We start from the raw sequence: 12252 nt of genomic DNA, 5'->3' as shown, positions 1-12252 counted from the left end.
TTTATTGCCATATTTCTAGAGAAAAATAGACTGTCAAGAATATGGATAAATATTTACTGTCAGCCATGTCCTCACACCCTCCATTTGCACCTTGCTACTCTGTGGTCTCCTCACTCTGCTGCCATATCCACACTAGGTCATCTTGCCACTTGCTGGCCTCATCATACTGCTGCCATCTACAGACTATCATTGTGCCACTTGGTGGCCTTCTCATGATGCTGCTGCTGCATCCTCCACCTTCAGACTCTGTCATTGTGCCACTCGGTGGCCTCCTCATACTGTGCCAACTCCAGACTCTGTCACTGTGCCACTCGGTGGCCTCCTCATACTGCTTCCACCAGGTCTAAAAAGTCCAGGAGGCCCATCTCATTAATCATTTTCGATAACTGTTTTGGGCATAGAAAATTGTCTAAATGTAACCAAGCAAGGAAGCTGTCTTACTTTTAGACTGGCACAGGTTACGCCAAAGTTCTGTAGAGGCCGACAAAGTCATGTAGAGAATTTGCAATTACTTGTCGAATTTCAGCGAACTTGCCAAATCGATATTTTCAAATCTTTCCTCATCTCTAGTAATGATCCTTCATGAAAGATTGTCGGGTATATAAAGAAAATGCTTTATATATAAATTTTTTAAAAAATTAACGAATCAAGAGAAAAATTATGCAAACGATATTGACCCGCGAGATGGACATAAACATTTCAAACAGAGTTCAATCGAGAACCTGATTATTTTGTGCAATCAGTAAAACAGGGTACAAGCATCTATGCAAAAATATAAATAGTTTATTATACAGTAGTTTAAAATACAATAAAAAAAATCAATGTAAATTTCAATAATATACAATGATATGCAGTACCCAGAATTCGCCACTATATGGTGCCAACAAAACACTACTCAACCAACACAAAAATATTATGCAATACGGCTTTAAAATTGTGAGAGATATAAAATCAATGGATTATGCAAAAAACTCAATCAAGAAAATGACAGATACGAGCCCTTGCTCTGCCCCAAAATGATGAATCTCAGAAAATGGTAGTATTGCAACAAAACTTATAAATGATTGGCTTGATATAAAACTAGGGAATATAAAGATTCCCAACAGAGAGTTTCTCTAATATTATCCTCTTTATTCAGTTATATGCATCGTAACTGAAATCAGAGAAAATATAGATGTAGCAACTAACGCTACACGTCCGCAAATGAGCGGGTATGTGGCTAAGTATCAAGCCAATTAATTTAGATGAATACTACATAAAACAAAAATATACATTACCCAATGGTCAAGTGATGTGCAGAGTCTTGGGGCAGTCAGCTCTCAAGAGTTTTTCCGATAATACAAATGTTTCTCCAGAGATCTCCCTTTCTTTCTTTTTTTCATTCTGTCTCTTTTTTTTTTTTTTTTTTCCTTTTCGGTATCTGGTCTCTTAACCCAAAACTTGAAGAGGAACACACCCTCCTAGTTTGGAACTTTCCAATCATTGTTAGGGGCGTGTGCATTGATAAGGAGCGTGACGTCATAATACTATCCAGAATGCACTTTTTCTACTGGTGTAGTATTAACTGCTCATATATAGGTGGCACTGTTATATAAGCAATAAGCATTAAGGGTTAAATCATACATGCCTGATTTTTTTAATACTACACACCTCTGACATCTGGAGGCCTTGTCTTAGAGCTGAGGGACAAACTTTGATACATGAATGTGTACTTTGTGGAACATCTAGACAATTTTCACACGGTGGAATTCATGTTCAGATGAGAAATACAACGAGGCCTCTAAATCTGCAGGTGCGGTGTATCTTCTAACTGTCTAAATATATAATATATTGTTACAATAACACTAGCTTTTTGAACGGCACAGTAATCTTCCCATGGACTTACTTTGGCCTACATGAAAATTCATACAACACAGTGAGTATAAATCAACATTGCTCTTAAAGGCGATTAATACCCATTATAATTAGAATAAGTAGATATAACTGTTTACACTTATGAAAAAGCACAACAAGATGCACATAGTTATTGTATAGCTGTTACATGATAGCATATTCCTTATAAGACTTAGTAGGGATTGTGACAACTAAACTGATGAACCATCTTTTTCATTTGCTGAATTCCTAGATCAAAATTTTTTCAGTTTTTATTTGCTTAGTTCATCATAGTCAGTTATTACTTGCTGATCTTTCTTTACCAATCCATTTTCATAATATTTTGTGTTCTGAGCTCTAAAGAAATGGGAAAAAAATGCAAATATCACTTGCAGATTTACCACATAATTTTTTTTTCTTACAGAAGTATTACAATTAATATGTCCAAATCTTCTAGAAATGCAGTGATTTTTCTACAGTGTTAAAAATACCCTCACAAACATTTATATAGTTTTTGTTTTAGACAGTAGAATTTTAGCTTAGATTTAGAGCTTATTATTGTGCTGCCTTTAAAAAAATTGAAGAAACATATGGTCATGTAAATGGCCCTTAGAGTTCATATACCCGTATGTAGTAAAATCAAGTTCTGACATGTAAAAAAAAAATTTAAAGGTCAAACAGCTATGTACTCATGGGGCATAATCAATACCTGCTGGCAGGTGAATAGTTATATTTGTCTCCATAGGAGTAAGGAGATCTGGTATAGTTAAATGTGCAGTACAAATCAGAAAACAAGAAAGTATACAAAAGGTGTACAAAAACAGGAGCACACTGCAGAATGAAGAAAAATACTTAGACCATTTTTCCATCTATATCCATGTATTGCTTTTAATTCTTTTTGTATTATTTCAACACTGGATTTGTCTTTATTTCACAGTGTACTGCTCTTCTTCTATAATTTATTGTTATTTCTGCTCACTCTTTTTTGTTAGGCAATAGCACTTAATTTCAAAGTCGTTCATCAAAGTTTGCTGAGAAAGAGAAATTTGCACTTGACATAGAGCAATAAACAAACTATTAATTTAGTCACGCATGCTTAGAATTATTGGTATTAATACCCTGCAAAGTTAAAAACATGACCATATGGATAAAAACATTATACATAAACTGTATGTACAGATTTCCAGCCACACCAACAAACAATGCATTATTGCAATATATACAGATTATGAAAGCAAAGCCCCCCCCCTTTTTTTATCCTCAAGCTTTTTCTCCAACTGACTCTTGTGACATTGGCCAAATCATAACAATCATGTGTGCATAAACCACTATATGGGTTACCTAATTTAAATCAAAACTCAAGCAGCCCCTGTAAATGGTCTAAACCAGTGATGCCCAACCTACGGCCCGCAAAGCCGTGTCATGCGGCCCGCGCAGTGACCAGACTTTATTAGCGCAGGGCGCGCTGCGAACGGCACGGGCTGCAAAGCGATGCTGCCTGTGCCTGCAATCTCCCTGCCCAGCGCCACCTCCAAGCTAATTTATTCACTCCACTTGTCTCTGTGAAACTGAAAAGAAGTGCCGTAATCTCGCACAGGCACAACTGGCAGAGGCGCCGAAGTGCGCATGCATCGTCTTCCTGGCCTCTGCCAGTGCGCCTGTGCAAGATCACGATGCTTCTCTTCAATTTCACAGAGGCAAGTGCAGTGAATAAATTAGCTAGGAAGCGGCTCTGGGCGGGGGGGCATATCTGTGGATGACACTGAGGGGGGATCTGCGGATGACACTGAGGGGGATCTAGGGAGGGGTGTGGGGATGTTGGGGTGGGAGCTCTGGAAGGGATAGGAGGTCCGATAGGTATGTGGGGGTGGGAGATCCGGGAGGGGGGCCATACTTTTTTTTACAGTCATTTCTATCTACGCCCCCGATTGGTAAGATTGGGCGGGCACTGGAGCGATAGAGCGCCCTGCTGTAGGAGAAGCAGGCGGGAGATGAAAGGAGGAGAAGCTATCTCCTGGTGGTGTCGGGCACACGGCACAAGCATAGCGGTGGAGGCTCTAACTGAAGCCTAAAGACCAGACATCAAGGTAGACCTGCAGAAGAAGGTGACATCGCAGTATGTGATGTATACATGTGTGTAATGTATGTAGTGCAGTGTGTGATCATCACATACTGCACTATATACATTACACACATGTATACATCACATGCCCCCTCACAGTAATAATGCCAAGATATGTGCCCCTCACAGTAATAATGCCAAGATATGTGCCCTCTTCACAGTAGTAATGCTCACTCGTGCCCCCTCACAGTAGTTATGCCCTGATATGTGCCGTCTTCACAGTAGTTATGCCCTGATATGTGCCCTCCTCACAGTAGTTATACCCTGATATTTTCCCACTTACAGTAGTTATGCCCAGATATGTGCCCCCTCACAGTAATAATGCCAAGATAGGTGCCCCCTCACAGTAGTTATGCCCTGATATGTGCCCCCTCACAGTAGTTATGCCAGATATGTGCATAATTCCTGGCTGCAGTAGTAAAGCTCCAACACTGCTGCAGCTACTGGCCTGAGCAATGACCTCCCATGTACTACTGAGATCAATGATTGGCTGCATGGTGACCTGTGTGTACGGAATATCACTGCTGCAGCCAGGTTGATGATATTAACGTCAAGGAGGACCAGAGTGCTGGAAGTGGCAGGCTAGAAAAGTATAGCTTATTTTCTTATTTTAGCATATTTACAGCGACTCAGAAAACCCCTTTAAAGGGATATTCCTTTCTAATAAGGTCACGAGGATATGCCATCATTTTATAATTTGTGGAGTCTGACCTCTGGGACCCTTAGGCTGGGTTCACACGGGCGTGTCCGGATTAGGTCCGGATGCGTCCCGGTGTATTGCGGCAAACCCGCGCGATTAGGTACGCAATTGCAGTCAGTTTTGACTGCGATTGCGTTCCGATGTTCAGTTTTTATCACGCGGGTGCAATGTGTTTTGCACTCGCGTGATAAAAAACCGACTGTGGTACCCAGACCCGAACTTCTTCACAGAAGTTCAGGTTTGGGTTAGTTGTAGTGTAGTTTGTATTATTTTCCCTTATAACATGGTTATAAGGGAAAATAATAGCATTCTGAATACAGAATGCTTAGTACAAGGTCAATTGAGGGTTAAAAAAAAATAAAAGAACTTAACTCACCTTGTCCTCTTCATCGCGCAGTTCCCGGTCTCTTCTGATGAGCTGTCGGCTAAAGGACCTTTGGTGACATCAGATCACATGCTCCAATCACATGGTACATCACCGTGGTGATGTACCATGTGATTGGAGCATGTGATCTGACGTCACCAAAGGTCCTTTAGCCGACAGCTCATCAGAAGAGACCGGGAACTGCGCGATGAAGAGGACAAGGTGAGTTAAGTTCTTTTATTTTTTTTAACCCTCAATTGACCTTGTACTAAGCATTCTGTATTCAGAATGCTATTATTTTCCCTTATAACCATGTTATAAGGGAAAATAATACAGTGAATAGACTGTCACCTAGCAACCATGAGTGAAAATCGCACCGCATCCGCACTTGCTTGCGGATGCTTGCGATTTTCACTCAGCCCCATTCATTTCTATGGGGCCTGTCCTGCGTTACAAACGCAGAATATAGAGCATGCTGCGATTTTAAAGCATTGCAGAAGTGATGCGTGAAAAAAATCGCTCATGTGCACAGCCCCATAGAAATGAATGGTGCCGGATTCAGTGCGGGTGCAATACGTTCACCTACCGCATTGCACCCGCGCGGAAATCTCGCCCGTGTGAACTCAGCCTTACCCATCCTAATAATTCAGCGCTTTGGCCCCTTCATAGTCTTTGCATGCAAAGTCACGCTTGGCCACCTGCAGTGCAGGGGAAATCGAGAAAGTGAATGAATGGATGGGGCTGGCTTCAGGTCCTGGCATCGGCGGGTAACCAGCAGCATTTGTGTGCATGGAAAAACAGTGAAGGGACCATATGCTTCCATTTGATGTATACTTGAAAAAAAAAAAAAGGATATAAAATTGCTGCACACCGCATTCTTGTATCCTGAAGAGTTTGGTAAAAAAAAAAAAAAACAACATACTTTTTTCTTTACAATAGAAAAAAAACGGATGCCACTATATGGCATTAGTCTGAGGCATCCGTTTAACATATATATTTTTTGTATATGTTAAATGGATTGGAAAAACATGATGTGAACCCAGTCTTACCATATTGATGGCAATCCACTTTCTTCATACTGTATAGTGCTAAATAATATCATGTTCTATCCTTGCAAACATTTTGCTTTTGTTTATTTTCAGAATTTGCCACAGGAATTCCAGCAATATGCACCAGTGCAACGTTAGAAATCCGGAAAATCAGTGTTATGACAACCGAGACCACAGCAAAAGTTGACAAGAAAATTACTCTGGTAACCAGCAGCAACATTTGCCCTTCAGGAGAGACTGAAGAAGAAAAAGCTAAAAGACTTCTGTACTGTTCACTATGCAAAGTCGCCGTCAACTCTGCCTCCCAGCTGGAGGCTCACAACAGTGGTAAGAGGCTGCAATTTTCTTGCTGGTGCTTCACATGTGCAATTACCATATACTATAGATAGAGTAAGTCAAAGGTACTAAATAGCAAACTGACACTTTAAATTAGTCCATTAGTGCACGTTGCATATGAAGACCTTAGATCATTCCATGTAAATTACTACAAAAAACATTATGTAATAAAATATGTTGTTCTAAAGGATATACAATTAGAAAGATCCACAGCACTCTTCCATTCTGAAATGTTGTTGTTCTATTCAATAGACAGCAAGCATTGCGACATTTTGACGTGTAGTCTTTACCAAGCAGACTACATGTCGAAACGTTGCAATATTTGCTGTCTATTGAATAAAACAACAAGATTTACTGAATGGAAGAGTGCCATGGATCCTTCTTCTAATTTGATACTACTTGGGACCCCCAAGCCTGGATCCTCATCTGCATGCAAAATCATGCATGCAATGATCATGATCATTTGAGAACACTGTAAAAAATAAAAAATAAAAACTGTGTTAAATAAACAATTTCTAGAAAAAATAGACACCTATAGCTCGCTATCAGATTTTAAAGTTAACCATTCCAAATCTGAGCTCCTAAATATATCCCTCCCAAGATCTAAAGTAACGACTCTGAGAGATCAGCTCCCATTCCAGTGGACTAAGGGACCGATTAAATACTTAGGGATTCATATTCCTAAAGACACCAAAGACTTATATTTGCATAATTTTGCCCCCCTCCTAAAAGAAATACGGGATTTACTTCACACTTACAACCTGCCTTACCTCTCTTGGATGGGTCGGAACAACATCTTAAAAGCCTATGTAATGCCCAAAATCTTATACGTTATGCAGTTAGTCCCAATATGGCTTCCCAGATCCTTTCTCTTAAGTATAAGAAGTATGTTCTCTAAATTTTTATGGAATGGCAGGAAACCTCGTGTCTCTCACAAAATCCTGGCTAGAAGGAAGGAACAAGGAGGTTTGGGTTTGCCAGACGTTGCCAGCTATTATAAAGCAATTCAGCTTAGTAGGTGGCTTGAGCTGGTGGATCCTAAAAGACAACCAGATGTACAGGCTATATGCAGACATAGTGCAGGCCAAAATTTTCAGAAACATTTATGGATACCAGATAAATACACAAATAGAGATGTAGGCGTAGACCCCATGCTCATTGGACTAGGAGAGGTCTGGAGAGAAATGAGCAAAACTTTGGCACCTAGCCCATCTCCACTGATGCCGGTAAGCCTTATACCGGACCTCCTTAATAAAAATGGTAGAGACAAGCCGCAGCTATGGTCTTATCTCGCTTCGACTAGGCTTAGCGAAGTCACGCCTGAGCTGGAATCTTACATCCTCAAATTGCTCCCAAGTGAAATGGTAGACTCACCAGGATTTTTTCTCATGAAGTCCCATATTAGAGCTGTGTGCGGGGAATTGACAGAGCTGGGCTCACTGCAGAGATCCATGACTGATTTTGAGAAATTGATACGCGCACCAACCATGGTCGCAAGAAAGGTTGCAAAGCTTTATCCTTTGGTGGGAGGCCTGGGAGAACCACTGAAGCCCCTATATCTTAGGGAATGGGAAAAAGAGTTGGCTAGAACCCTAAGTGATACCGAAGTTAAAAAAGTACTAGCAAACTCACATGGATTCTCAGTTTGTACTCGTTTAAAAGAAAACCACTTCAAATTGCTGACAAGGTGGTACAGAACACCTGACTTCCTTTTTAAGAGAGGATTGTCTGATACAAGAGAGTGCTGGAGATGTGGAGAGGGAGTGGGTTCATTGTCACATATATGGTGGGACTGTCCCAGGATTAAAGCATATTGGAGTGAAGTAGAAACAATAATACGGAAGCTCACGACCTCAGATTTTAAGCTCAAACTGGAAATGGTGGTATTATCCCTTCCAGCGTCGGATTATGCTCCGTCAAAAAGGAACTTAGTCTCACATCTCCTAGCAGCAGCCAAGATGATAATCCCTCTACATTGGCTAGACGCGGACCCTCCCTCCGTATCTGAATGGAAGGCTAAGGTTAACCAAATATGTAAATTTGAGGAGATGACTGGGTGGATAAACAGATCCAATGATAGGTTCCTGAAGTTGTGGGGCCCCTGGAGATCTCTGGCGGAGGTGCCTCCTGATGGTAACAGCACTAGTAGCAGTAATGCCAATACCTGAAGTAATCAATGTACGTCAAGGTCCTTCTTTTCCCCCTTCCCCCTATCCCCCCCCTCCCCCTCCTTTCTGACTTTATCTTTACTCTCTACTGATCTCTTGATCTTCTATTGTCTATTTGATGGTTCTTAATTGGCTGCGTGCTTATGTTCTCTGACATGGCCTCAATAGAGAGCCCAAGGGAAAGATAACAGACAAAGGTGCAATCAGAAACATATTTTTCCCCCCCTTTATGAGCGGGAACGTCTGAGTAGTGGATGGAAGGAGGATCCACATCTGAACATAAATAAGCTGTTAGAATATATACTATGTGGCTTCTTATATGACCATCTGTGACCATGAATATCATGTTATGCCAAATGTATTTTCTTGAAAACTTGAAAATAAAGAATAAAAAAATAAATAAAAAATAAACAATTTCTTTGTCACCTTACATCACAAAATATACAACAGCAAGCGATCAAAAAGGCGTACGCCCACTAAAATATTACCAATCTAACCTTCACCTCATCCCGCAAAAAATGAGCCCCTACCTGAGACAATCGCCCAAAAAATAAAAAAAACTATGGCCCAGAATATGGAGACACTAAAACATCATTTTTTTTTGTTTTAAAAAAGCTGTTATTGTGTAAAACTTACATAAATAAATAAAAAGTATACAGATTAGGTATCGCCGCGTCCTTATCGACCAGCTGTATAAAAATATCACATGACCTAACACTTTAGATAAACACTGTAAAAAATAAAAACTGTGCTAAATAAACAATTTTTTGTCACCTTACATCACAAAATTTTTTATAGCAAGCGATCACAAAGTCATTTGCACCCCAAAATAGTGCCAATCAAACCGTCATCTCATCCCGCAAAAAATGAGACCCTACCTAAGATAATCGCCCAAAAACGGAAAAAAAACTATAGCTTTCAGACTATGGAGACACTAAATCATGATTTTTTTTTTGTTTAAAAACTGAAATCATTGTTTAAAACTTACATTAAAAAAAAAATGTATACATATTAGGTATCGCCGTGTCCGTGACAACCTTCTCTATAAAAATACCACATGATCTAACCTGTCAGATGAATGTTGTAAATAACAAAAAAAAGAGTGCCAAAACAGCTATTCCTTGTTACTTTGCTTACAAAAAGCGTACTATAGAGCAACCAAAAATCATATGTACCCTAAACTAGTACCATCAAAACTTCCACCCTATCCCGTAGTTTCTAAAATGTGGTCACTTTTTTGGAGTTTCTACTCTAGGGATGCATCAGAGGGGCTTCAAATGGGGCATGGTGTAAAAAAAAAACAGTCCAGCAAAATCTGCCTTCCAAAAACCGTATGGCATTCCTTTCCTTCTGCGCCCTGCCGTGTGCCCGTATAGCAGTTTACGACCACAAATGGGGTGTTTCTGTAAAACGACAGAATCAGGGCCATAAACATTGAATTTTGTTTGGCTGTTAACCCTTGCTTTGGAACTGGAAAAAAAATATTCAAATGAAAAATCTGCCAAAAAAGTGAAATTTTGAAATTGTATCTCTATTTTCCATTAATTCTTGTGGAACACCTAAAGGGTTAACAACGTTTGTAAAAATCTGTTTTGAATACCTTGAGGGGTTTAGTTTCTAGAATGTTTTTTTTTGGTGGCTTCTATTATGTAAGCCTCACAAACTGACTTCAGACTTGAACTGGTCCTTAAAAAGTTGTTTTTTGAAAATTTCTGAGAAATTTCAAGATTTACTTCTAAACTTCTAAGCCTTGTAACATCCCCCAAAAATAAAATGTCATTCCCGAAAATGATCCTAACATGAAGTAGATATATGGGAGAATGTAAAGTAATAACTATTTTTGTAGGTATTATAGAAGTAGAGAAATAAAAACTTGGAAATTTGCTAATTTTTCCAACTTTTTGGCAAATTTGGTATTTTTTTATAAATAAAAAAATATATTTTTTAAATTCAATTTTACCAGTGTCATGAAGTACAATATGTGACGAAAAAGCAATCTCATAATAGCCTGGATAAGTCAAAGTGTTTTAAAGTTATCACCACTTAAAGTGACACTGGTCAGATTTGCAAAAAATGGCCTGGTCCTTAAGGTGAAATAAGGCTGTGTCCTTAAGGAGTTAAAGTTCTGAGAGAGATAGCAGTGTTATTGCTGTGCTCTGTGCTTTCCACACTAAATTAGATAGATAGATGGTTAGATAGCTTATATATATATATATATATATATATATATATATAAAATATAAATAGTTAGTAGGAGATAGTCAGTGTAGATTATATCCTGATATAGTGCAGCTGTTGCAGTGCAGTGTGTTAGATATTTTGATAGGTTCTGCTGTCCATACATACATGCAGACTTTCTAAAATGTGAAGTTTCACGTATTGTGCCAAAATATGTGCATCATTAATTGCCGATTAGAGCAATCACAAATATATTGGAGCACTCTAACTGCATATAAAGCCTTTTTTTATGTTCTGCAGTGCCAACCATTTTCTCCAGTCTTAGGAAACTTCTAGCAGCTTGGAAAATGTAGTAAAAGTGACCCACGCCTGTATTTCACGAGCATTACACGAATATTACATTGCTGATTTTTCGCAATCAAGAAAATAATCTCGAATTCGCGAATATATGACGAATATTCATCCAAATATTCGTCAAATATCGCAAAGTCGAATATAGCCCCTGCCGCTCATCACTAGTTCTCACCATCAAAAATATTGGAAAGCTTAACAGAAAACCCCAGCATAAACAACCCAACTTAAGTATGTACAGAGGGGTACATTTACTAAAACCGGTGTTTTAGATGCCCGTCTTAATAAAGCCCTAAGCTGACGGTGGATCCGCCGGAGCTGTCTTCCGAGCTGTCTTCCATTTAGACCTTTTTCTACACCTGAAACAGACATAGAAAATTGTGAATGAGAAGGACCTGCCAGCAATGCCCCCTTCCCCACATACACCAAGCCCACAATTTTAGACCTGACATGAGCAGGGCAAAGTCGCAGATAGCGCTATCTGCGCCTGAAATACGCCTAATTTAGGCATATTTCCGCATAGTAAATGACCCCAGAGTCTCAGGATATGTTCACAAGTAGAGATTCTAAACCAATCACAATTGACCTAAATTTGGCATAATTTCATGTCAAACTCAACTCTTAAATTTTTGTGATTCATTTTGGGCAAATTTCTCAAAATGTTAGGAAAGATGAAAGTGGATTACATGATCCCAGGTGGTGTATGTGTTAAGTTCTTCAAACCATTTAAAAACAAAATTCCTCAATGCAGTTTGTTTTTAAAGAGGCTGTGTGTTGCCACCAGCAGCCATGTGTTTACCCATAGTCATATATGTCACTGTCACTTTAAGATGACTAATGCTGGCTTGGCATTACAGGGCTTGGAATAAGTTGCATATAGTCCTAGGAGACCTTAGAATGTCATCCACAACTTTTATGGGCAATTTGGGCACTTTCATTGTGGGTTGAATTTATTTGGACCTGAATTTAATCACTCATGGCCCAAATCGACCTAATTGAATCAGAATCCAATTTCAAGAAATTAGCTCACCACTAATGACAAATGGCAAGTTTTTCTCAGCAATCTGAGATAAATCTGTTAGATGTGAATATACTTTTGCTCTACTCAAACT

General features: G+C 39.3%; 1 protein-coding gene across 1 annotated transcript in view; it reads left to right on the top strand.

The window, feature by feature from the left end:
* Positions 1-12252, top strand: part of ZNF385D (zinc finger protein 385D) — a 471339-nt gene that overhangs the window by 394121 nt on the left and 64966 nt on the right. Inside the window, exon 5 of the mRNA XM_044295143.1 lies at positions 6201-6434. Within this exon, the coding sequence (XP_044151078.1) occupies positions 6201-6434 (234 nt within the window). The remainder of the gene's footprint in view (positions 1-6200; positions 6435-12252) is intronic.

The sequence above is a fragment of the Bufo gargarizans genome, chromosome 5 (assembly GCF_014858855.1).
Source record: "Bufo gargarizans isolate SCDJY-AF-19 chromosome 5, ASM1485885v1, whole genome shotgun sequence".
Lineage (NCBI taxonomy): Eukaryota > Metazoa > Chordata > Amphibia > Anura > Bufonidae > Bufo > Bufo gargarizans.
This window is presented reverse-complemented; position numbering and strand designations above follow the sequence as displayed.